Source organism: Balaenoptera acutorostrata, chromosome 7, assembly GCF_949987535.1.
Source record: "Balaenoptera acutorostrata chromosome 7, mBalAcu1.1, whole genome shotgun sequence".
NCBI lineage: Eukaryota > Metazoa > Chordata > Mammalia > Artiodactyla > Balaenopteridae > Balaenoptera > Balaenoptera acutorostrata.
The window spans coordinates 76,645,845-76,673,266 of NC_080070.1; the positions used below are offsets into that span (position 1 = coordinate 76,645,845).

The 27,422-nt window shown below is 40.3% G+C and overlaps 1 protein-coding gene across 2 annotated transcripts in view; it reads right to left on the minus strand.

Annotated features, from left to right (window-relative positions):
* The window catches only part of RAPGEF5 (Rap guanine nucleotide exchange factor 5), a 179,668-nt gene that overhangs the window by 22,360 nt on the left and 129,886 nt on the right, over nucleotides 1-27,422 (minus strand). For both annotated transcript variants that reach the window (XM_057550581.1, XM_028166932.2), the window contains 10 exons: nucleotides 25,241-25,319; nucleotides 22,366-22,510; nucleotides 21,122-21,219; nucleotides 19,253-19,283; nucleotides 17,885-17,963; nucleotides 15,071-15,220; nucleotides 11,072-11,169; nucleotides 7,867-7,989; nucleotides 5,951-6,129; nucleotides 920-1,010 (listed from right to left, as the gene is read on the minus strand). In XM_057550581.1, coding sequence (XP_057406564.1) covers nucleotides 920-1,010; nucleotides 5,951-6,129; nucleotides 7,867-7,989; nucleotides 11,072-11,169; nucleotides 15,071-15,220; nucleotides 17,885-17,963; nucleotides 19,253-19,283; nucleotides 21,122-21,219; nucleotides 22,366-22,510; nucleotides 25,241-25,319 — 1,073 coding nt within the window. The remainder of the gene's footprint in view (nucleotides 1-919; nucleotides 1,011-5,950; nucleotides 6,130-7,866; nucleotides 7,990-11,071; nucleotides 11,170-15,070; nucleotides 15,221-17,884; nucleotides 17,964-19,252; nucleotides 19,284-21,121; nucleotides 21,220-22,365; nucleotides 22,511-25,240; nucleotides 25,320-27,422) is intronic.

Sequence of the window (27,422 nt, forward strand, 5' to 3'; positions counted from 1 at the left end):
CTGGGGACCACGAAGAGGGCAGGGCAGGCAGCAAGAGGAGCTGAATCTGAGAGGGTGGGGAGAGGCTGAGGGAGCTGCAGCGAGCCACAAGCAGCCTGGACCCGTAAGGGAGAAGACCTGACGGTCAGAGAGAAAGGATGAGAGAGAGAAATGGTACGGGGAATTACGTACGCAGTCAGTAGGGAATGGAGAGAGAAAGAAACGAAAGCCCAAAGAAAGAAGGTGTCGGGGTCATCGGGGAGGCAGAGGACCCTACATCTGTGTCTGGCTACATTTAGGGACACCCCAGCTTCCATTCTTCCCACGTAGACCCTCAGAGTCCACGTTTCAGAACGTGCGCTAACTTGAGTGGCCCCCTCCCCCTTCGAACCCAAACAGCCTTCATCACACAACCCTGACAGGCAGAGCCAGGATTTGGGAGGCCTGAAACTTAAAACATTTTGTGGGCCCTCTTTAGGAAAAAAGAATACAAAATTACTTTTGCAGATTCTGTAAAGATATCCATCATCCACATGAACATCCTGCCAGAGGCCCCACAAGTGAGAGGACTGGTAGCTTGAATTCATTAGCATCTCTGCAAATCTGCTTCTGGACACACAGGTGAGCTTTTGAAATGACCAACATGGAACTGTAACCAGGCCATCACAGGAGAAAAGCAGAAAACTAATTCTAGCTGGGAAGCATTTTACAAGTTGTGTTTCTTTCATATATATTACAGAACCATTTTGAAGACCATTTGATGAAAATAGTTCCTGACGACTTGAGACACTAATTTTTTAACATTTTTTTCTAGTGCTACGTATCTCATTTAAACCATTTATTTTAAATAAAGACTGTTAGCTGGACCACTTCCCGTTCAGTTTTATTTGTCCCCAACCCGGCCCCAACTCCACCCTCCGTATGGACCCCCAGGGCTCACCTCCCAGGTCTGGGACAGCCGGCTGACAGAAGCAGTGTTGAGACCCATCACAATAGCAAAGAAAGAATTCAGGTTTCTCTGGGCTTTGCAGCTATGGAATAAAAGAAAGCAGAAGGCACTCTGAGGCAACATCCTTTCACCAGATGATCACAAAAGATAAAGCTGCCAAGACTCTCCCAGGCCACAGAGTTCAACCTCTAGGGCAGGGCTGAACTCTGCTCTGTGACCTACACAGTCTTGACCGTCCCTGTGGGATGGGGCGGTATCCCCTCAACACAAATGAAAGGATTCCAAATGCTTCCTTACCTTTAGGAAGAGATCTGTGTTCTTGATACCCTCTGGATACTTCAAAAGATTCCTCCCTTTTAAAAATCTATTTTGGATGCACTGACAATTTCAACGGAAAGCTCTTACATTCATGTTTCTGTATATATCCCATACTCATTGTAACAGCTCCTGATTCTGTATCTATAATCTGTATGTTGTCTTTCTTTTTTGAGAAACAAGGCCCTCTTATCTCACAGGTCCCCCTCCCATTACATTTAGACATATTTTCTTTGCTCTCAACAAAATAGCTACTATGTTATGTATGTATTTAAAATATGGCATATATTATGGGGACACTGTCTCACATTTCTCATTTAAGGAATAAAGGAAATAAAATGCAAAATAAGACCATGTTGAGCTCCATTCACTCTGGAAGGTTATCTGCTCTGCAGAATGTCAATCTTGCCCTTCAACTTAATCAGTCAAAAAATTCCATTACTTTTCAAAGCCAGCAGAGGGGCTTGATGAAGCAGAGGGAGGGTGGGCCTCCAGGTTGGCCGGAACAGCCTGTGAATTCCAGATATTCCTTAATCTGGGATGTATTAGAAAACAACTTCTCTGAGGAAAGATTTGAAAATTTTAAAACTACCCGGACTTAATAATTAAATATGAAAAAAGATGAAAGTGCTTAGCAGTAAGTCAGAGGCATAACAAGTACCTAGTGTGTGTTGATCGAGCTGCCCTCACATGTCATCTCTTCCATGACATCTCCATCAATGTCTCAAATGGAATTTGGGAACAGTGTATATACAACTCTGTATCCCGATTTTTCAGTTTTATACCATGTTATATATTATGGATTCTTCACTGTTATCATTAATGGTTATAGAACACTTCATCAAAAACTTATTTCATAATTTGTTTACTTATTCCCTTGTTGTAGACATTTAAACTATTTTCAGTTCAATACAATTCAAATCAATGTAAAATGCTACAATAAATATCTTCTGTGAACAAAACTTTTTACTGTATTTATGATTTTCTAAAATTAAGTTAGACTTCCAGTCATTACAGGATTGATCAAAAGCTATCATGACTTTAAAGGTTCTCAACACATATTAAAAACTTCTGTCTCTCAAAACTATACTGATTTCCAGTCGCACAGGTGTGTACAGGAGCATTGATTCAGAGCCAGGAAACTGTTTTGGGCCCTTAAAGTGGTCATATATAGAGGTGGCTGTGCCCTGGCCGGTCCTGCCTAAACCTGCCTGCTCCCAGAGCCAGCCTCATGGACTGGACACTGCCCAGTACAGATGCGCGAGGGTATCAAGGCAGTGGGGCTCACCCATTGGGAGCATTTTGGAAATTCTAGCTCCATTAATAGGGGAACCTAGAAAGGCACTGCTGCCTATGCACCTAGTGTCCAAAATACCTGGGTGAACACAGTCCTGCAAGCCCCTCACTGCGGAGTCTCCACTGGGCATGATCTGTTCCCTTCAGTCTTCCTGCCCAGCTTTGGACTCTGCCTATAGTTCCCCGGTGGGCAAGAGGACCTGAAATTCAGTCTAACTGGCCCCTTTAGCTGGTTTCTGCCAACTGCCTCCTGGGTAGACCCTGCTTGGTATATTCCATGAACAAACAAACAGGACACTTCCCCTGGTCTATGGTTTAGAAATCTTCCTGTTTCTGAGAAACGGGTGCCTAAAGGCATCAACACTACAACTCTGCTTCCCTCCCGCCACTCTCTTCCCTCATTCCACCCTTTCTGTCTCATCACACCCTGGCAAGTTCACATCAGCCAGAAGAGACTTGAGTCAGCTCCATCTCTTGATGCGATGATGCCAGGCTCTCCTGCCAAAACGCTGAGGTCAGCGAGAGGTGCCCCATCCCTATGCCAGAGGCACTGGATGCCCTCCCCTTACTCCCAGTCCTCCCACCTTACTGCATGACGGAAGCCCCACTGGTTCTGTCATGGCCCACCAAACATTTTTATACTCTGCCCATCACTCAAATGCAGAGTATACAGCAAGCCTTTCAGACAGCAACTGCTGGAGCTGAAAACAAGACTTTTCGGGGAAATCATTTTATTATTAGTCATTATAAAAAGTTTATTATTCTTCTTTGTATTCAGAATCATTTATTCACACAAAATCTTAGATGTAAGTCTCATCTTTTTATCTTTTATCTCCCCATAAACAATTTTCCTGGTTCAGATCTTTTTAGCCATACTTAAAATTAAAAAAACAAAAACAAAAACCCACATATACTTAACATCTGAATCTGTAAAAAAAAAAAATTAATATAGAAATGATTTCTCTATAAGACAAATTGATACAGTACAAATATGGGTTACCATTCCCATCTGGAACCTTCCTGTACCAAGGTTCATTCATTTCAAGGTAAGAACAGACTGACATTAAAACATTCCAGTTTATTGTCAGTCTAACACTCCTTTGTGCAAGGAAATAAAATCCACTCAACCCACAGAGGTGGGGGGATGGGATTGGTAAGAAGGAAGGAAACATGAATATGCAAATAGGATGCCTTAGGCAGGGAAGACACTTCGTGATCACGGAAATGATTGTTTTCCCTTGGCTATTCCTACCAGTGTGATTATGAAGAATTTAACTTTATGTTTCTGTTGGCATTCTGTTCTATGGGCCAGGGATAGAGACCAGTACAGCAAACAATTCAAGAGCATGAGGCCATATGGAGAAGATGTGAATATACATATTTCATTTCCCTGAGGACAGATATAATCTTATACTGGGAACTAAGCTATGTGGTGTCATTTTACTCCTTAGGACATTCATGTCCCATTTCACCAAGTAACTGGCATTTATAAGTAAGTTTTTGATCCCAAAGAGCCTCACATTTAAGAATGTCACAGGCTATTATAGAAAATGTACTGGCCAAACAAACAAACAAAAAAGGAGCACTCATCATAAAAGCAGTCCAAGATTTAGGCATATCTGTTATCTATCTCTCCGTCCATCACCAGTCACATCAAACACCAGGTCAGGAACCACCATTATCTCTCACCTAAGTAAACAAAATATCCTGCTTCTGGGGTCTCCTCACCAACAGTTCAGTCTATGTGCTACTTTCAGATCAACCCTCCTGAGGGACAACGTGGATCACATCCATCTCCTGCACAAAAACTTTCAAAGAATCCCTACCGCCTTCTCAATTCAGTCTAAACTTTTCATTCTGAAATTCAACATCCTTTAAAATTTGGTCCCATCTTCCTTTTTAGATCAGTCTCCCACAACTTCCTTACAAATACTTTCCGCTCTCGCCAAACTAGATGAGGTTCCTTTCTCTGACCACATGCTCTCTGCCTCCGATGAACTTCTCTGCTTCTCTCTCATGAGTCTGACCTCCCCGGACAGTGTGCTCTTTTGAATTCCTACCCAAAATTCAAAATGCTACTTTCTTCCAAATGTTTTTCTAATCCTCCTTTCCCACACCCTTGGCATATAAGCTTCCCATCCTCTAAAGCCCCTGAAAGAATTTCATCTCATCATAGGGCACCCTCAGGTTCTATTTTGCAAATTAGACATTTGAGTTATAGAAAGTATCCCCCCAGCCGATTGAGTGCAGGCTCACTCTGATTTCCCCACAATACCCTGCATGGATGTGCAAACATTAATGAATGATCAATACATATTTCCTAAATATATTACACTGACATGTACTCAGAAACGGTTTGATATAAAAACTACTTTGAAAAACAAAGGAGAAAAAAAAAATGGGAAGACTGGAAGGTAGAAGGAACTGGGAAAGATTTTGATTCATGTTGCCTGTTTCTGTTGCGAAGCTGTCCCAAGAGTGGTTTCAGGATATTAATCTGGTATTTTAAGAGATGCTCCCAGGAAGTTACTACAATGTCATTCAACCGACTTTACTGAGTCATTGCTATTTACCAAGTTCAGTACCAGGCACCCCGGGTACAGTGATTGATTAGAAATGGTCCCTGTCCTTTGGAAGCTAACACAGTCCACTGAAGGAATTCTATATAAAAAGGTAAGTTTAATCAATATAATAAAGAAGTTTTTTAAAAAAGGAAAAAAAACCATGTGTGCATGGTAGGGGGAGGTCAGGGTAAGGAGGAGTTGACCCTGCATTTGAAAGTCAGGGATGATTTTAGGAAGGAAGCAGCATACGACCTAGGTCTTGAAGCATGACAGCAATTTGCTGGGTGGAAGTGGCCATTCTTGGCAGAGCCAACAAAACATGTCCAGGCTTGGATGATGGTGTGCATGGGAAAGGAAGAGCCATTTAGAGTGGCTGCAGCATGGGGTGAGGCTCAGAGGTCAGGTGCGACCAGACACTGCAGGGCCTGCTAAGGAGTTTGCAAAGTTCATACTCTGGGCATCAAGGAGCCAAAAGCAGAATCGTGAAATGCATCTGACTTTCAATGGTTCTCACCCCCCTCACATCACCTTCCCCCATTTTCCCAACCTACTGTAGCTCACCTGGCTACAAGGGTAATTTAGCTGCACGATGGGGCATGTGTGCACTGCCTGCTTTTCTCTACAGCATAGAGCAGAGTGCTTTGGTCTAGTATTTTGACATTTACTTTAAGATATAAATACTTCAAAGGCGAAGTCAGAAATATTCAAAAACAGACCTTTTCAATCATTTGGTCATTTAACTCAATAGTACCCTTCTGCATCTCATCCCTTCTGATCATCACAAGGAAAATAATGTACCCTCTCAAAGAGAGGAGAAGAATTGCATTTTTTACCACTAGAAACTCACTGAGCAGCAATTTTGATGAATTTTTTCACCAGCTGCACTCTCTTGCCCAGTTGGCTGCAGAGCAGAATCTCCGTGGCCACCCAGAGCTGGACCTCATTGCACCTCTGGAGCAGGAGGCTCAGGTTCACTGTGTGCTCCCCACTTCCTTGTCTGCTGAACGTGAAGTAGATCAGCTCTTGCTGAAAGACAATGTATTCATACAAGTGTTTACTGTTGTAGCACAGAGTTAAGTTGATTCAAAATTCAATTCATTTTTAAGAGCTACTTCAGGTAGGCACTGTCATATCATAACATGTTAGATATAACAAATAACAATATAGTAAATTCAAGATAATTTATCTTGACTTTCAGAAATGCCTTCACGCAGAAGCCTTACATAAATGTAATTTTTTAGAATGCAAGGATGACACTTTTCGTGAAAACCTAAGACATTCTAAAGTTTAAGTCACAGGCTGAATCAAATCCAAACTTCCCAAACTTGTTCTATAAGCAACTTCAAGTGCAAATGACTATCATTACATTAGACTCTCACAGGTAGGTTCTCTAGACAAGGGTTCTTACATTTCAGTGTGAATCCATATCACCTGGAGGCCTGTTAAAGCACAGATTGCTGGGCCCCACCCTCCAAATTTTCTGGGTCAGTAGGTCTGTGGTCTGGCCAAAATCTGCATTTCTAACAAGTCCCCAGGTGTGCTGATAATGCTGGTCTGGGAACCCACTCTTTGAGAACCACTGACATAAGACATTGTCAAATCACAGAAAGAGATCAAGATTAGGACAAGGTACAAAACTGACAAAATCGAGTCAGACCAGTCACTAGTGACATAGACTGACCATATGCAAAGCAATGGAAGAGATCTGTTTCTAACCGGAGGGGTGTGCATGTATATTTTACAGCAGTAATTCACATTCTCCTATGGCATAAGCACATAAGCAGGGATGCACCCCACTCTATTACCATTTGCAAAGTCACAAGTCATTTAGCTTGAATGAGTTCACTACTTGCTCAAATTTAGATCATCAGGTTGGAATGTTGTCAGTGAGAAAACATGAGGACATTTAAAAAACGTTCCAAAGTGAAAGTGAAGCTTGGGGGGGTCCCTAAATTGGGCACGAGTTCCTTCTTCAGGAGGAAAGGCCTTCTTGTAATGAAACATTTCACTACACAGCAAAGCAAATGCAACATATTGTAGCACAGAGCTGCCTCATTTTTCATCTCCTGATTCCTGTGAGCCTTTCCCCTGGCTACATTTATTCATCAACTGTCAGTAGCATTTTACCCCTCATCTACTGTTTTATAAACGTTTAAGCTGTCCTCAAGGGAAAGGGTGATGGACATAAAAATATGAAGTATATCTCAAAATTTTCAATAGAGTACTTGAAGTTTTGCAGCATAGTCTAAATGTATAGAATGTTCTTGGGAATGTGTGTGTGTGTGTGTGTGCATGTAGGTACAAACATAAATGTGTTTCTCATGTAAGTACTGTAAAGCTCTGTAAAGCTCATGGAAAAATAAAAATGTCAATATCAAAGGTATCAAATGTAAAATGCCTCTTCCACCCCATTAGACCTTCATATATATATATATATATATATATATATATATATATATATATGAATACATGTTTTCAAACAAAATATAGCATATTTATACTACATTAACACAAATATCCAATTGTATAATATTAGGTGCAAATAAAGCATGATCATGTATTCTGATTTTCCTAGGTTTGGGTCAGTCTTTTAATGTATTTAAAGTCCCCAAATATCTTCTTTGGGCCATGGTATCCTAAAGCGTAACTAGATCACCAGATGATGGATCTTGTTAAAACCCAGTCACACACAAATATTCTTCAAAAAGAATTCACAGTTATAATGGCACTAGCATTTATTTTATCATTTCCCTCCTTACTTACCTCGTGAATTGAATTGAAGAGGCTCCAATCAAAATTCATTAATTCCAGGGCAATATCCCAAGTGTTCATTCCCAAAATCCTAATTGACCTTTGCTGTGATTCTTCATTTTCTGCAAAAGGATTCTAAGGTGACAGACAAAAGTAAAAGAATCCTCAGTAAATTCCGAAATATTTGGCACTGAATTGGCTGGCTATCGAAAGGCATTAGAAACCCACATTAGAAAAAAAATCTTGTCTGAGCGCACTTAATATTTTCCCTGGTCCATTCACTTTCAGTGAGTTACAACCAATTTAGCAAACAGCCTTGGAAGCTGTAGAATGTGATCAATGATACTTCACTGAGTTGCCCCTCCCCCCTACACACACACACACACACACACACACATATCTGATTATAAAACACTGCCCTGGCAGACAACATAATGAAAGCGAAAGCCCTGAAGTCACTTTGGCTTCTGGTAAGAATTAATGTGCCAACAGGGTTAGTACAAAAACAAACAAAAGAAATGTCACAGTGCACTTCAATAAAGACAGACATGGCTTTTACAGAAAATATGTTTGACGAGTCTCATCCCAGACATACATTTACAAATTTTATTAAAATGCCCATGGAAAGCAAAAAAAAAAAAAAAAATTTTAAACAGGAAATAAAAAATAAGTTACTTCATTTATACCATGGTGGATGATTATTTTAAAGTATCAATTGCTTTCCCTACACAAATGGATATGAGTTTGGTAATAATAGTATTTCCTTAAAATCTGACATAAAATTATTAAATGCCACCACAATTTTAAATCTATTGTCACTGTTAAAAGTATTAAAATTATCTGGCATCTTTTTAAAATACTTGATATTTTCTAATTAAGATATAAATTCTCCCATCTGACTTGAATAGTTAAGGACGTTAAAATAGTTAATGACTTGGGGAAAAAAAGAAGGGGACTTTGCAAAAATAAATACCATAGCAGGATAAAGGGACTATTTCAGAATCCAAATATTAGTCTCTATTTTTTGAACTGCAAAATAAATTATTAGCATTTTTGAATTCTTATATTTATGTAAAGGTTTCCTAATTTAAAAAAATGACAAAAGACCTTCACAAGCTTTTCCACAGGCTTGATTCTCTTCAGAGTAGGTTTAGGTACAAATTGTCCCTGTACCCCCCAGTGTGGATACGGGGTGGAGCTCTGTAAGGGCTGAATGAATGATGTGCATGCAAACACTGAGGCGGGGGAGAGCCCAGGTTTCTCAGGGATTGGTCTGGCTAGACTGGGACCAGATGGACGCCGGGCTGCATGGAAGACATTCAAAGAGCCACGACTTGGGAAGTAACACAGATCTCTGCTTAGTAATTTGGAGGTGTAAGGGTATTTTCACTTGGCTTTTTATCCCTCCTACTTTCTCCCTAAATGTGCCCCCTATCCTGGCACTGCCCTCTGGTTACTCAAGGTAGTCCACTGTCCTCTCCAAGAAACACTTTCTATTTCTCTATTCCATTCATTCAGGGCTATGATTCCTGCTTTCCACGAAGGCTGATCTATGCACAAGCACAGTGGATATGAGTGGTTTCACATGTTATCCTTCCCTTACAATGTTCCATTTCAACTGAAATCTTCTGGAGATGAAATCACCTAAACTTTGATTCCAATGGGAAATTTTTAGGTGGTGCAAAAAGCTGGTGGGGGAAGCATCCGAGTACAGGATAGCATCTGGCTCAACCCAGAATTCACAGCACCTGTTTATCCCACAAGACACTGCCCCAGGCCTGCCCTCTACTCTTCCGAGGCCCTCGACCGCAGCAGAAGAGCAGTCTGGGAACGCACACGAGGGAACCGCATGAGGAGTCTGGGTGTGGCGGGTGAGGGCTGGGGGGTGGGAGACAATTAGAGTGTGGGTCCTTCCATCACCAGGAGCCTAGGGCAATTGCATATTAGATTCTTCTCCTTCACATAGTGTGGGGGAGGGCGGCGGGCAGTCACATCAATCTCATTATTTACTCAAAGATGCTGTGCATCCTGTCTGTCAAGTTTCACTGGTGGAATTACATCGTGTATAGACACAGGCCTGGTGACCTGCAGAAGGACACCCAGAATCGGGAAATCCCAAGTAAGACAAAGGGTTTCCCTCTCCTTTTCTCCCTCACGTACAAGGAGGAAGGTGCAGGTGCTCCAGAGTCAAATATAACTGGACTGAAATCCTAGCCCTCTCCCTGGCTTGGCTGTGGGAAGCTAGTGTAAGTCACTCAGCCTCTCTGAACTTCACAAGGTTAGCAGGAAGGTTAAATGACATACTGTATGTAAATTACTTAGTACATACACGTCTGGTAGAAAGTGTGAAGATAAGAGTGACTAATGTCATTATGGTAGCTTGATATCTTGCAGATAATTTTACATAAGATACTTTTAGTATAAGCAGTTTTGGTTAACCCACATGGTATACAGATGCCTCCATTATATATACAACAGGAGCCAGCTGGAAAGACCCATCCTTGTGATGACTCCATGGAACAGACCAGGACCATGAGTCTGGATGATACAATCACGATCTGGTACAGCCCACTTTTTATGGGTGATGGATCTGACGCCTGACCCTACCGTTGAGAAAGCAACCATGAGACCGAGGTTTTTAGGAACAAGAACAAATCATCTAGTTAGGCGTAAGTGTTCTTAAATTTAGGACGGAAAATAACATACAGTGTGGGTTCTACATTTCTTCATACGCTTACGCTTCAGTGGCAGCTGATGTTCCACTGTTATGTGCTATTTTACACAGGGAAGGCGAACCATCCACCCTTTCTTCAAAGCAATGGCACACTCAAAGTGCACCCAGTGGACAGGTACTAAGGACAGAGTCTCTTTCCCTTTAAATCCACACAGGATGCGTTCCTCAGCCTAACCTCTACATATCCACCAAAAACGAAGAATAGAATTAAGATTCCATCAGAGAAGGAGTCACATCTCTCAAATCCCTTGTTTCAGAGGCACTCAGAGAGAAACAGCGTTTGACTTAGGAGGGGTTGAGGGTCCCTAAAGAGGGGCCTGCCTTTGATTTGCAAAAGCAGTGGTGTTTGAAAAGTGTATTGTTGACTACAGGAGGAAACAGCTTGATGTATTTTTCTAACATTCATTTTAAAACATACAAATACATGTTCTCAGTCTGACATTTGTGTCTGTGTGTTTCAAGTACAAGGCTAAAGGTACTCACCAAAGTGTCAGCCAGGTCTTTCCGGTAGACATATATCCGACCAGATGCTTCAAGGGATTTGGAGATGGCCAGGTCATTTGGCTGAAGTTCATGCTTTTCTTTATTTACAAAAAAGAGTAATTAGAACACAAGAACACCTAGTAGGCATTCACAGTACATCTAAAGAGTGAAATTTGCCAAAGAAAAATATTTAAAAGTAAATGGGGGCTTCCCTGGTGGCGCAGTGGTTGAGAATCTGCCTGCTAATGCAGGAGACACGGGTTCGAGCCCTGGTCTGGGAGGATCCCACATGCCGCGGAGCGGCTGGGCCCGTGAGCCACGGCTGCTGAGCCTGCGCTTCTGGAGCCTGTGCCCCGCGACGGGAGGGGCCGCGATAGTGAAAGGCCCGCGCACCGCGATGAAGAGCGGTCCCCGCACCGCGATGAAGAGTGGCCCCCACTTGCCGCAACTGGAGAAAGCCCTCGCACGAACCAAAGACCCAGCACAGCCAAAAATAAAATAAATAAATAAATAAATAAATAAATAAAAATTAAAAAAAAAAAAAAAAGTAAATGGGATGTGAAGTAGATTTAATTCCGTTCTACATACGCGGTACAATGATACCAGATAATCAATGCTCGTTATCCATAAAGAGGTACCCTCTTGTGATTCATTCTTATAATATTTAGCCATTCTTTACACAGAACAGCTTAGGGAAGAAAGTAAAATTCATTCATAATCCCATCACTCTAAAGTAACCATATGATAGTAATATTGGTAACAGTTGAGTATATTTCCATCCTGATCTTTATGCAAATATGTGTGTACACACATGTACATATGGTCACAATTATTATTTATATGTTTGCATTAATAATCACTATAGATATATGTATTTGTAATTATTCCTTATGTGGTTTTATATTCCTATTTTAAGTACTTACCCACTTGTCAAGATTATTTATAATGTCACGTCATGTGTAATTGGTTATGTAACAGTCTTTTATGCCATCATTTAATCTTTCCTCTGTTGTTGAACATTTAATGGTTTCCAGTTTTTTTTGGTCATATAAATTAGATAGCGAGAACCATGCTAAACACTAGCACAGGGACCAGCACATAACAGGGGTTTGATAAATGGGATCTATTATTACAGCAGCCATACATATATTGCCAAAGTCAACATCTTTGTGCATAAATCTTTGGCTGCTTATAGATGATTTTCTTAAGATAGATTCCCAGTAGTGGAATTCCTAGGTCAAAGCGAAGGAACATTTTTAAAGTTTTTGATACAAGCTGCCAAACTGCTTTCCAATTCTTACACCCACCAACGCTCACCATTCCTTTGAATAAGTTTACTGTTTTGCTAAAATCAAAAATAGATTCTCGGATTACTTTGTGTTTCTTGACTACTAGTCAAGGTGAATATGTTCATCTATTCTTCTTCTATTTTATTCCCCTATTGTTCCTGTCCTTTGGCCATTTTTCTACCATAGGTGGGCCCTTATAACACAATAGGCTTCTCATAGAAAAATGTCCTCCCCCCACCTACAAGATGCAGACGGGAATCGACCGAAGTGATACTCAACTTTATTCCACTGTGACATAATCAGCCTCTCCTAAGGCAGCCCTCCAGTTACCCAGCATGGTTGGAAATACAATATGCCACATCTCTTTTTCTAGAAAACTTAATCAGTTCAAGCGCCAGATTTTGTTTTGAACATTTCTGCTTGATACAGAGTACACAAATGATACTCGAATACATTCTTTATGGCCCAGCATTGCAAAGATCAGTAGTATTGTCACGTCGGGCTGTTGATGTCGGCAGTAAATGGTCCCACATAGCCGGGATCTGACGTTCTTCTATCTCCTCCCTCTTTAGCTACAATTTCTTGCAACCCTCTGTGTGCCCATATATACCTTAAATCTGACTTTATAAGAGCCATTCTGCATTTGCTATGGAATTTGCATTCTGCAAATGCCATGGCTTTCAGACAGTAATTTTTCCATTTGCTAACAAGTGTTTTTCTTACTTTCAGATTTGTCACTACACCATGAACGATGAAAAGTGATAGGATTTTAAGCTCTGAGTAACTGGGTAGGTTTCTGTTACTACATACATATGTACCTAACTTGGGTACAAAACAGCTAGAAACCTACTGAAAGCTGTGGGGGTAATAGTACCAGTCCTTTTAGAAAAATCCACAAAACCTACAACATGGCCAACATCTCTAAACTTTTTTTAACAAAAAGAAAATAACTGTAGATCTCACTGTCATTTCATTTTGATGTAGCATTTAAAACATTTATTAAAAAGGACGTAACTAGAGCAAGGAATACATTAAGCTCTGTGGGCTTTTTTTTCTTCATAAGAACATTATTGCTTGGGGGATATGAAGCTGCAGGCAGAAAGGTTCTTAACAGACAAAACTACTAATTGACGGAAAATGATGGCATATTTCCAAACCTGTGAGATAATTCAAGAGATAAACTGATATTGCTAGTGATGATTAGCTATAAGTCTATACACATTAGAACGAGAGATGAATCTAATAGAGTGTAAAAATCGTATTTCACAGCCATCAAACAGATATTGGGTAGTAAAAGACGCACTCATTAATTCCCAGATTCACGTGTGGCCCTGGGCCGACTCTGAGTCAGCCTCCAAGAGGGTGTGGGTCTCAGCTGTACCACCAGGTTCTCTCAGGGTCCTTCTTTCTCCGTCACCTTCCGTCTGCATGGGGACCCAGTGATTACTTTCTGTAATGGTATTGCCTTGAGAGGCAAATGCTGATTTTGATGAAGCTTAATACTGTTTAGAATCATTTAATATCTTTGGTCACTTAAAATTAATATACAAATATCATATTTATCTGGAATACCTAATATATTTTATGAAACGTTCAACTACTCCCTGATTAAAATTCACGTAGTCCACATGTTTCTGAAATGTTTGCTCTTTTTCTTTAGAGAATGTTTTGATGGGATGCACAACGCCCAGGGAGAGGAAGGAGCGACTCACTTACTAGGACAGGGGAGGTGGGCTGTATTTGTTTGAATATGTAATCAACCAGCTTGTAGGACCATTTTACCTGCCTCTGAGTAACAAAGCGAAAGAGGCAATGTTCCATCACATAATGCTTTCGCATCAACTACAATACATTCTGATCTTCTTCTCCTGCCTCTAGAATGATAACAAAGGGTAAACAGGAATGCCCTTTATCTGCTCCCCCCTCCCCGGCCCGCCCCATCTCTGGCTGATTAGTTTACACAGTACTCCCATTTTTCAACTACTGGGACTAAGTCACTTTCTTTGTATTTTTCTCAGGGTTAATGAGATATTAAATAAAGATCGTAAGCCAAAAAAGGAGGCCAGTGACACTGAGATCTGACAGGCTCCAGTGAAAACGCAGGGGTCTGTTCAGGTCACACAGATCAATAGTATCAGCTTGTAATCTGTGTGATCTTATTCAAAACAGACAATAAACCATTCTCTGAGGATAAATAAGGCCCAACAGAGGCAAAAACTATAACCAGGGCTCACTCCCCATGTCCGCCTGAAGGAACACTGCCTGTGAGCTTTCGGCTTATTGTACAGTTTTTATTTCCTTCAATAGGGAGTCTTTATGTACTAAACTGTCAGCCAGCAAAATGACTAGTTCAAGGCTGCCTTTCTTTTTTCTTCGGAAAGTAATTTCATCCTTTAGCAGTTTCCCAACTTAATTTAAATATGAAAACAGAAGGCTTATCTAGAGTACAAAATATGTAAAGCTTTATAATATATTTCAAAACACTGGCGCGCTTCTCTGTTCAGTTCTTGGGGAGGAAATTCAGTATCCAACAGTACCCAACTGTTGTCATGGAAACACCTCTGGTAGGCGGCTTCTTATTGTTAGAGTGGTCAACCAGCTGCAGACCCAGAAGGGACGCGCTGCACGTTTATTCCATAAAAATGTCAACTCTCTCCTCCTGGAGGCAATCCAGTGAAAGATTAATATTCAAAGACAGAAAATAATTTACCCCCAGAGAACGTGACGGCTACCAGAGCCAGATCCTCTTCCGCATGCTGGATCTTTTCCGCCACAACTCTCAGGATCTCGTGGGCTGTACTGGAAACTTTTGCCTTCACGCTGACATAGGAGTGCTCCGTTATATACACGTGACAGAAAACTGCATGAGGTGAGAGAACTGTGAGTAGACAGAGAACAACTGTGGCCGTGAGGTACAGACTTTTCACCCAAATCAAGGCCCCCGCCACACTATTCCCTGTAGCACAGAGCAGACACAGCTAGATTTACATATCTATGTGTGCACATGGGTGCCTGAGGGCACAGCAATGCGAGCTTGCACACACGTGAGATGGAGATGTGATAAAGCTGCTGAGCAAGGTGGAGTAGTGCTTAAGCATCCCATACTGTAGTGAGAGACCCACATCATGCAAAAGCGTCTGCTCAGGGTAGCGACAGCCTGGCCACAGCACAGTGGGATCTGTGCAACAGGGACTAGACTTCGGAGTCCCTTCTTTGAGGGTTACTGTGATCTCCCAAAGCAGTCTATTAAAGCGTCTAATTCAAACATTTTTGTTTTACACTTCACCTCTGGACAGGCACAGTGGCTCAGTAAAGACCACCACATTTTGTTATTTGAATTCTCATAAGCTTATCTAAAAAATCTGTCACTTGCTATGGTTTTTGGCTTCAGCTTTCTTGCTCATATAAGAATGAACCTCCACGCGCCCTCCCTCCACCCATATCAAGGTGGTAGTGAGTTTAGTTTTCAGATGGAGGTCACATTTCCAGCCTTTTTAATTTCCTTTTTCTTGTCTGTGGTACTAATCATTATTACTAGGACATTATCACTATCAGGGTGAATGGGCCCTGGAAAAAATGTTTCTTTATGATTTAATAGCAGAAACTGTAGCAATGCAAATAACTGACACGTTGTCTCTTGTATCAGCCATTCTGAATGTATAAAACACCAGCTTCTTTACTAAAGACAGAAGGACAATAATATACTTAGATATTCTTCTCTTCTAGATTGCAAAAAAAAAAAAAAAAAAAAGGGGAGTGCAGGTCCTAGAGAAATTTCATATGCAATTTAAATGCACCACAAAAATAAACCCAGGAATGTTTGCACAGAAATGCAAATGAAGCAAAAGACAAACTATGGGTGTACTAGTACAAACCTCAAAGTAAACATGCCACCAAGAGGCACTGACAGTATTTTGTTTTGGGTTTGGTTGGGTGTGTCACTAAAAGCATAGCATCTAACAAATAGCTGTTTTATGTGTTGTCAACAGACTTGTGAGAGACAAAAGGCTTTTTTCCTTCCACAAAAAGACAGAATTTTGGAGCAAGGCAAAGATGCAGTCTACAAACTACTAAATGTGGGGAAAGTTTACAGCTTGCTCAGTAAAATGATGAACAAAAAGAGGAGGGGGGGGGTCTTGAAATACTCAGACTCTTTGAAACTCAGCTTGGAAAATTATACAATTAATTGTAAGACAAATGGGAAAGGAAGGTCAGCAACTGAGAGATGAGGAGGTAAGGTCATTCCATTCGTTCCTCCACTTGGTACAGGTGACACTTATGACCCAACGAGTACCATCATGTTTGGTTATACACAAACAATGGAACAGAAGAGGTATCCTGTGACATTTTGTTGTGTAAACATTCAATAAGTTGACTATTCAACGTCCACACTTAAAATTTCAGCGCCGTCGGGAAAGGTGAATTAAAAGAGAAAGTCTCCAAGTCACAATAGCATGAACATTTGAATTGCTGTGTTTCCCAGCTCTGCCCTTGACTCAACCTTTATCTAAACAGGAGGAAACCATTTCCGGTTCCGTTATAAAACAGTAATGTAGAAAAGCACGCCAGGGGCTTCCCTGGTGCCGCAGTGGTTAAGAATCCGCCTGCCAATGCAGGGGACACGGGTTCGATCCCTGGTCTGGGAAGATCCTACATGCCGCGGGGCAACTAAGCCCGTGCGCCACAACTACTGAGCCTGTGCTCTAGAGCCCGCAAGCCGCAACTACTGAGCCTGCCTGCTGCAACTACTGAAGCCCGCGCACCTAGAGCCCATGCTCCACAACCAGAAAAGCCACCGCAATGAGAAGCCCGTGCATCACAACGAAGAGTGACCCCCACTCGTCGCAACTAGAGAAAAGCCTCCGTGCAGCAACGAAGACCCAACATAGCCAAAAATAAATAAGTAACTTAATTAATTAAATTAAAAAAAAAAGAAAGCACATCAGCACCTTCAGAGTGCTACAAAGGTGTTTCTCCTGCACTGATCGAGCAGCCCTCTTCAGGGTGGGTCACGAGCCCTTCTGTCAGCAGCACTGATTGAGGACACACTGGATGTGTGGCACTGCCCGGCAGAGCCTTGCCTTGGAGGAGTTTCGACTGCATATCCTTCCTTTCATTATTTTCTCCAAGATTTTCTTCTCTAACTCTCAGGGACTGACTCAGCCAAAGCCCTGCACGGTGGTTTTAGTGGACTTTCCAGTGAGTCACAGGCGATGGGCTGGCAGCACGGAAGAAGGCAGCCAAGGGGAAAGGCTGCTTTTCCAGTCCATTTTGCACCTCTCCCCAAGAACGCAGGGGGCTCTTTGCAGTCTCCTTTCCTTACCTGGGACAGTACTCTGTGATGAAGAAAACTGTAATGCCCACAGCAAGAGAAGAAAAACTATCACTGTGGATGCTAACGTGCTTGTCTTAGGGGTGTGGCAGCTGGAAAGGGTTAAAGGCAGGCTGATGTGTTAAAGTCGGAGAACGATGGTGATTAGCTGCTACGCCACCTGCCCCAGACCCTTGTTCAAACCATACTCACTTTCCTCTGTTTCCGTCACAGTTCCTCTATGCTGGAGCCAGTTCTCCTTAAGACTGAATTGGTGGAAAAGGGCTTTATTCTGCAAGAAGGGAGAACAAGAACAATGAATGAATGTATTGCTGCCCTTTGGAAAACTAGAGCTGTTTGCAACATGTTCCAAAAGGGCGTGCCAATTTTTTTTTTTTAATATGAAATCCACCCATCTAATCTTAGAGGAATAAACTGGGAGTTGCCTCAATTAATGCATGTGGAGGTGGAGAGTCTGAGCAACATGATAGACCTTGGCCAAGGGAAAAAGCCCCCAAAATGATTCTCTGCAACATGCCGGAGAATATGGGCGTGATTTTTAACCCTGGCTACTACAAACATCCATAGCTTCTTCTCCTGAGAAAGACATGGTTTCCCCATCCCAACAGCAACCTTGCTTTTGGATAAAGCCACGTCGAGATAGTTTCATACTTCTGCTGTAGTGCAATGACTTGCCTAAGAGAAATAGGTACATGATTCATTATGATTATCCATCACCTGATATATCAGCTCCTACAAAACTTGTGCCTGACATCTGATTTAGCATTTCCCCCCCCTCAAGTTGAAGAGGAAACACATTCATTCTGGCTACCATCTCTCTTTCTGTTGGGTTGAAGGGTTCCAACCTTTTTCTTTTTTTTTTTTTTCCTTATTTATTTATTTATTTATTTATTTATTTTTGGCTGTGTTGGGTCTTCGGTTCGTGCGAGGGCTTTCTCCAGTTGCGGCAAGCGGGGGCCACTCTTCATCGCGGTGCGGGGACCGCTCTTCATCGCGGTGCGCGGGCCTTTCACTATCGCGGCCCCTCCCGTCACGGGGCACAGGCTCCAGACGCGCAGGCTCAGCAATTGTGGCTCACGGGCCCAGCTGCTCCGTGGCATGTGGGATCTTCCCAGACCAGGGCTCGAACCCGTGTCCCCTGCATTAGCAGGCAGATTCTCAACCACTGCGCCACCAGGGAAGCCCCCAACCTTTTTCTTACAAGACTTCCTTCCTCTTGCAGGCAAGAGTCTTGCATAGATGGTTTTCTATCTTTATATCAATGACTAAAAATCAAATTTACATCACTCTGGGGACGCTGGGGAAACTCTGAGACTCCAAAACGCACCACAAAAATTCAGAATGTCATAAAGTCAAGGGCACCTGGCTGAAAATGAATCTGCACAAGCACAGGGAAAGCTAAGCGAGGTAGGAGCGGGGAGGCAAGGTGCAGCCCCCGGCTCCCCACCTGGCCCTCCTCTGCTAGAGGCAGCGTTCATTAATTATGAAGAAATACCAAGTGGGCCAAGGCCAGGCCTCCAAACCAGATCACCCCGTTTCAGACAGAAGGGGCTGCCTTACCTTCCTCTGTGGTGAATATTCATCTACAGTGCTGAAAGGAAAAGGACAAGACATCAGTCTTTGTCTCAAACCCAGAATAATGTAGTGATTGTCACAGAGACTCCTTTTCAGGCAGTGGGCAGAGGCTTTTGCTTTTCAAAAAGATAAAACACACAGTATTCATTAGTTTACTATGCATAACACACTTGACATTGGGCTCTGGATTTCCAGTGAACCAGGAAGAAAAGAAGCTATTTATTCAACAGGTATTTTGCTTTCTACCCATAGAAACGGAGCATTGAGGAAATAACTGGATATATTTCCACAGAAACTCTAAGTTTTCTCATATTTGGCTAGATTTTAGGTGAAATTATTGTTCTTTAGATAGCTAAATAAGTCAGCCAAGGCAGATCTTTTCCAGGATGTTTCTATGTGTGGTGGAACTGGGGGATCTTCTGCAGGTCCCCAGCTCAAATCTTATTCCAGGATCTAGACATATTTCATCACCTTGTACCAAAGAGGCAAGAATCATGTCTCAGACAATTTTCTTACTTAAATCTTTTATTTCCCAGTTTTATGTAAGTTTTTAAATGGAATGTATTAAATTCCATTAATTTATTTAATGCATTTAAATGTGTACTAAACCAGAATTAAATTTTCCCAACTGTAAGAAGGCCTGCCTTACAGCATAGATCAACTTCCATGTAGGGGATTATTCTGATGTAAAGGTTTCTTTCTTTTTCTTTTTTGCTTCATTTGTTTGTTCATATTTTCATACTAGTCTTAGGCTATCGAAATTTATTACAGTGTAGACTGTGATAAAAGAAGACCACCAAAATTCACAACATTCATTTCTAACACCCTGCAACTCATTTCTCAATTCCTAAATGTGTGATTTTCCTGATTGGGACTAAGGTTTATACATAATTTGTTTGCACCCTAAAATTCTTTATATAGCCTTTACTAAATAGGATCTCCCTTTACTAAAATTAAGTCAGGATCTCCCTTTACTACATAGGATCTCTCTTTACTAAAATTAAGTCAGGATCTCCCTTTACTACATAGGATCTCTCTTTACTAAAATTAAGTCAGGCTTTAAATCTCAAATCGATAATCTGAAAGGCCTGAATTAACATTTTCTATGAGAAGTGCATTTGTGACTGCTGAAATCTTAATAGAAGTTTTTCACAACTTGACAACAGATGTGTTTTACGTTTAAAAAGTAGAAACTACATTGTAAATCAGAGAACAATTTTTCCCGTCAGATTAACTTTGCAGCTATATCTGAAAACTGAATAATGACTTGATGTTTTCATTTACCAAAATTAATAAGAGTTAGTGGTAAATCAGAGTAAAGTCAGGTATTAGCAATATGAAAGACTAATGATAGATACCTTAGTGATACATCTTGGATATGACAAAAGTCACTGAATAAATGCTTTCCTTTAATTTTTCTGAATTGATAAAGAAACTTCAGGGAATCCATAAAATTGAACTTTAAAAATGCACCATGACTTGCTGGGACCTATTTATAAAACTTTTTTCCTATTCATTAGAGATAGCTATGAGTTCCCCCAAATGACAAGTTAAATATTTACACTTTTAAAACTAAATAATAATTTATTAGATAATTGTTCTTATGTACCCAGACTGTCATGGCTCAGTTTGTTTCTATCATACCAAACAGGGTTAAAAAAAAATAGCCAATAAGCTTGATTTAGTTTTCATTCATCTTGAGATATAAAAACAAATATTTACTACTAGAAAACCTAAGGAATCAAGATAAATCTCAGATTCAAAATGTTCAAAACGATATATATGAGACACCCCCAATTCTATCACACGTTGTGCTGCTTTCTTTTACTAACTGTGATGAGGAAAATTACTTACTGACGACGGTGCATTCCAAGTATCTTTTGAAATTCTTTCAGTTCTTTTTCAAGTATTGGGTATTCATATACATCATCCAGTACATTTCTGTATATGGTCTGGGGGAAAAAGAAAATTTCAGCTTAATTGGTTTGATGCCTATTTTGTAAGGATTAAGATTCACAGAGTGGTTAACCTGCTCAGGGAAATAAGTGGAATCCAGAACAACGCTGGGGGTTAAACCAAGTACCCATGAGATCCTGAGTGGGATTCCACCTCCTAGCCCCTCGCTCAACTGGTGTGGCTCTGTGGAAGCTTTTACAGGCTATAGGTAGAGAATGGTGGAAACTTAAGAGATCTCTGGCTGGCTACTCAAAATTTCCATGCCTGTTCTATATTTTTAGAAATAATATCCACATATCCATTTGGGAGTGAAAAAATCCATTGAATTAAACTACCCAATTGTTTTGAAAATAACATTAGTTTAGTCAGAGACTTGATTTAAACCAGTTTTTAACTGGATGTCTAAGTGATATCTGAATTTTGAAATCAAAGTGATTTCCTTCACGAAAGGCAAAATCAGTTTAGATACTTGCCTATTCTGAAATAGAACTCTTCCCTGCTCAAATTCCACTGTACCCCTTCTCTGTGTTAACTTGCACAGCTAATACAGTTTTGGTGGCCAAAAGAATCCAACTGTTTACAAACCATCTCCAGAGAATCAATTGGTATTGAAAAGATATTGCAGCTTACTAATGATTAGACACATATATCAGCTTATCCAATTTCAAATGTAAATCTAGGTTAGTATCTATTTTATAAGTTATTATTGCTTTAATGTCTCAAAATATACCAGGTCCTGAAAAGGTTTCATAATGTATACATTGTCACTATAGGTTTTAAATGATAAATGTTTTATCCCATTATTGTAGATATGGGAATTATTAGTTTAAAGTTATAATACATCTCAACATTTAAACAGTATCAAGTTTTAAAGTATGTTTTATTTTACGTTCCTTAATTATTTCATTTGCAGTCAAAATTCCCATGACTTATATAAAATAAATAACCTTAAATGAGTGACTATAAAACTTGCCTTCTTCTATGTAAGGAATATCAGGCTTCAGAGGTCAAAACAAATTAATACTTTGAATCATAACTTCAATATTACAAACAAGTTAGATGACTGTAACCTACGAATGAGATTTTTGAAATCAGTCACTTGGCATAAAAGAATTACTCAGTAACTGGATGTTTTACATTACCTTTAAAAACATTTTTGAATGTTCATCTTCATGTAGCCAGTCTTTGTACAGAGCAATCCACTGGGAAACAAGATGCAAGACCTTCCGTTTCCGACAAGGAACATCTGAGTTTTCTTCTTTGCCTTGATACTTCTTAGCAGAATAGGTGCAAATGGTTAAGAAAATTACGTTGTTGCAAGTGAAAAATATGAAGAGATCCGTTTATTCTTGCTTTCACAAAATATGCTAAAGCACATTTTCAAAAAAATCTACAAGTACCTGAATATGCAGGAAGAAAAGAATATGTGTAGGGAGAGTAAAAGGTGTGCACTGAAGAGGGTAAGCCCAGGAAAACGATTTACATAACATGGTGGCAGGCCGTGAGGATAAGGACTGGACCATAGAACTGACAGCTGCTGACATAGCTCCACAGGCAGCATGGGTTAATGCCACCTCCAAGACACCCTAGGTGGCCCACTAATCACAAGAGGTTAATGGGCTCCAAGAGATCTGGCCTCACTACATAGGTGGACACTGTTTCCATAAAAGTTAGATCAGAACTAGGCCAGATATACTTTGATCATCAGAAACTCACGTTCTAAAGTAGCGCCAAATGAGCACAGATTTCTGGAGCATAATTTGTGATATGATTCAAAAGCTCACCCTAGGAATTTATGTGAAAAAAAAATGGATAAATGTGCAAATGTAAGTAAAAAACGGCTGGGCTTCCCTGGTGGCGCAGTGGTTGAGAATCTGCCTGCTAATGCAGGGGACACGGGTTCAAGCCCTGGTCTGGGAAGATCCCACATGCCACGGAGCAACTGGGCCCGTGAGCCACAATTACTGAGCCTGCGCGTCTGGAGCCTGTGCTCCGCCAACAAGAGAGGCTGCGATAGTGAGAGGCCCGCGCACCACGATGAAGAGTGGCCCCTGCTTGCCGCAACTAGAGAAAGCCCTCGCACAGAAACGAAGACCCAACGCAGCCATAAATAAATAAATAAATAAAATTTAAAAAAAGGCTGCTAATTTTCATTTTCACTGGAATAAAAAAAATATTAAATAGGAATAACCTAAATGCTTCAACCATTGAGGACAGTTAAATAAATTACTGCATATCTATTTAACGGGCTTTTCTATAGTCATAAAACTGATGGTCTAGCACTATATTTACTGACACAAGACACTCACAGTATACTGTTAAGTAGGAAAGCAAGTAAGAAAAGTATACGTTAGGATCATCCATTTCTATTAACTATGCTTATTTATATATTCATTACCTGGAAAGATATATACTGATAGTTAACAGTGGCTTCTTAAGGTAATGAGATTTCAGAGAACATGAATTATTTTTATTGTACTTATAAGCATTTCCCAATTTGTATACAATGACTATGTGTTAACTATGCTGTTAAAATTATATAAAAATAACAACCTCAAAGGCAACAAGCTTAAAGCCTTAGGAATGAGACAGAAGCTTGGCGCTTTCCAAAACAACCTAGCGTTTTTGCCCCCCAAATTATCTTTCTGAGTATCTTGGACACACTGAAAAGTTAACTAGAAATAGAAAATGCTATGATACCAAACACAGGTAGGTTTTGGGGTTACTGGACAGGATTCTATATTCTTTAATGCTGATATATAATTGCAAAATAGGAATCAATTCTGTATCAGGCTTTGTAACTATTTTAAAACGTAATTCAGTCACTGTCTCCCCAACCTGCAAAAGGACATCAAGGACTGAATGGATAAAAAAGATGTGGTACGTATACATACACTGGAATACTACTATATACATATAAAAAACTGAATCACTTTGCTGTACAGCAGAAATTAACACAACATTGTAAATCAAATATACTTCAATAAAAAAATAAAATAGAGGAGAAAAGTAATAGCTAACCCTGAACATTTCAGAATGGCTACATCTGGAGAAAAAATACTTACAATCCTTGTTATGTCACCATGAAATTAAAGCAACTAACTCAGGGAAAAAAAAAAAAAGTACATCAAGGACATCTGATTTCTTTGATTTCTACCTGTGAAACAAACTCAAGCAAACACATAAAGAATCTACTAAAGTATCTATTTCTTCTAGTTTTTCTCTTGAAAGGCATAATACAAAGATTTATCTTACATTATTTCCACTTATGCAAATGTTCTTTTCCTCTTTTCCTGTAACTATCATGGCTTGACTAATGATAAAGAAAAGACTCTTCCTTAAACGTTGTGAGGCAAGACACTCGTTCGGAAACTTTGAGTGCCTTTCCTTGGCATGGCTTTCCAGCCTTTGATCTGTTGCATCTCTTCTAGTTAGTGTATGCAATCGTAAAGCCTCCTTAACTGGTCATCAACCTTCTAATCACATCCATCATCCTAAGACAGCGTGCCCTGACAAAGCTCTGAAACGATGACAGTTGATTACGGGGGTAAGACCTCCCAAGTGGGGAATGCTTGTCTCCCCCGGGATACTTGCCCAGAAACACACTATCACATATGTATGTTTTCCCATCACATGGTCTGGCACTAACTGACTGATTGTCTTCTAAGTTCAGTTATTGCCAATCCACTCAACCTCTTGACTCTGGTGTTTACCCAGCAGGCCAAATTCATCTCCAGATTCTGAAGTCTTGAGATGTAGGTTTGAAGAAAACATAATATCGACAGCACAATTTACCCACGACGTAGAATGTGAAAACAGCAGCTCTGCATTCATTTCCAGTTCCCCCTGCCTAGTCTGTCTCATTTCATCTTTCACCTTGGCTATCAAGACATGAATATTTAACATAGCCACACTCTACCGAGGGGTTGAGTAAATGAAGAAAGGCAGTTAATTCCTAATGTGAGACATCTGTCTGAGAGGAAGCCGACACAGCATCCTGAAGTTAATGAAGGATATTGCCTCAACAGCGCCTGGCACAAGTCGTCAGTTGTCATGAAGACCGTGTACGTGAGAAGGAAGTCATCAAGGAGGGTCTCTGCAAAGAAAGGAAAACAAACACAAGGTGAGCAAATCGGTGATAAGAGGGGCAGCTGCTTAGTCAGGCCCTGGAACAGTGTGCACAGAAGAAATATGACAAATGGTGGTGGCAGTGGGAGGGCTGAGGTTAGGAGAATTTTAGCCACAAAATATGTTATTTAGCAAAGTTATTTTTTAAAACTCTTTATATAGAACGCCTCAAGCAATGAGTTTTTTTTTTTATTACAAGGCTCTCTAAACATACAATTTTGTCACCTTTTTTTCCTTCCCTAAAATATCACCTATATTTTTGGGTATATACATCATGGAAAACCAATGCATAAAAAAAAGTGCTTTTAAAAATAAATTTTGTAAGATTTCTGAAGTATGCACTCCAGACCTACAGGGAATGACTCTTATATGTTCTAATAAATAAAGGCTTTCTAAAGCCATTTACCTAAGTCTAGGACAAGAACAATGGATAATAAAACCCAGAGGACACATGAAGTTTTAGCTATTTGAAATAGTAGAAAATTGTAAGAATAGTGAGCTTGTATACTAAATAGCATTGATGCTCTCTTACACTACAAATGTGGAAATAGAAAGAACTGCCCAATACAGAATGCTATATAGCTCTATGCTGAAGATTAGAAAAATTCCAGAATTTTAGAAATAACCAGCAACGTTTCTTTAAAAGTTATCAATGCAAAACAAAAGGCCGTGTTGAAGAACACAAAATTCTGATAAAAAGAGGTTGTGAATGACACCTACAGTCCTATACCAACTGCAGGGGTTAATTTATTTCCATGGTTTGTTTATGCTGCAAAATATCAAGATAGGCCTGATCCACACACGTAAGTGGCTGCAAATGGTAATGGTTGACCAAAAAAGCTTGCTTTCTAGTTGCAAGAGGCCCTTAATTACAATGAACCAGAAGTGTTAATGAAGAGTATTAGGTAATTTTTTTCGAAGGTATTTATTTTTTTTATAAATATTTAGTATTCCTCACTAAAAAAATTAATTTGACAAATGGCACCTAAAATGTAAATTAAGCCTGAACTTATAATGTTGTAGCACACCGTGGTATGTGAACAGTCACTGGTCTAACCCACTATTACTCTGTGGAAAAGCAAGTTCTCAAACAGATGTGCCTGGGCCTTGCTGGGCATATATTAAGCCCAGTACAGGAAAACTGGGAATGTGGCTGGTTGCACAACTGAATGTGAGTGGATATGCATAGCAGAGCTAGGAGCTCTCTACTGGAGTCCCTGTTCACAAAAGTTTCCAATCTATGCACAAAAAGGCAGAAGAAGCTTTATTGTAAAATCTACCCCCAAACTAGTTAACCTGGCAGCACAAGTTAATCACCGGCATCCTACTGAAAAATTGGAATGTGTATGTGAAATTTTGTGTCTCTTTCATTACAGTGTTTTATTTTTTATTTAATTTTTTTTTGGCTACACCTCCAGGCTTGTGGGATCTTAATTCCCCAGCCAGGGATCAAACCCATGCCCCCTGCAGTGGAACTGCAGAGTCCTAACCACTGGACCACCAGGAATTCCCTCATTACGGTGTTTTAAATAGTTGAAATTAAGATCCAACAATGGCATAATGTCTGAACCCCTAGGATATTTTGGAATCCAACTTGAAAACTATCACTCTGGGATGCTACTACACAGTTATGTTCACAAATTATAACATATCTTTGTACTAAACATGGTTGATGAGAATCCTTAGCTTCTCTGGTTTGATTGGAAATTAAGTCTTTTTTTGCATTCAATGTTAGATACAGGCAGCAAGGACCATAGAGCAGCCTAGAACCTAGAATCGACTTCAGGCTTTCCAATGGGCCCTTACACATTGGAACCCACAATATACAGAAACCACTGGGTGACGGCACTGAGAACCTCAGACAATTCAGCATGTAAAACTCTTGGTGTGACACTCGGGTTCAGACTCTTTGGGATGTTCTTACACGTAGCTAATTTAGTGAGGTGGGAAGTATTCTCTAATCAAGATTTCCTCCATGAATAGCTCAGATTAAAAAGAGCACCATTAACTCTGATAAAAGCATTCATTTCATTCTGGAAGAGCCTTAGATAATGAACTGAGTGGCTGTGAG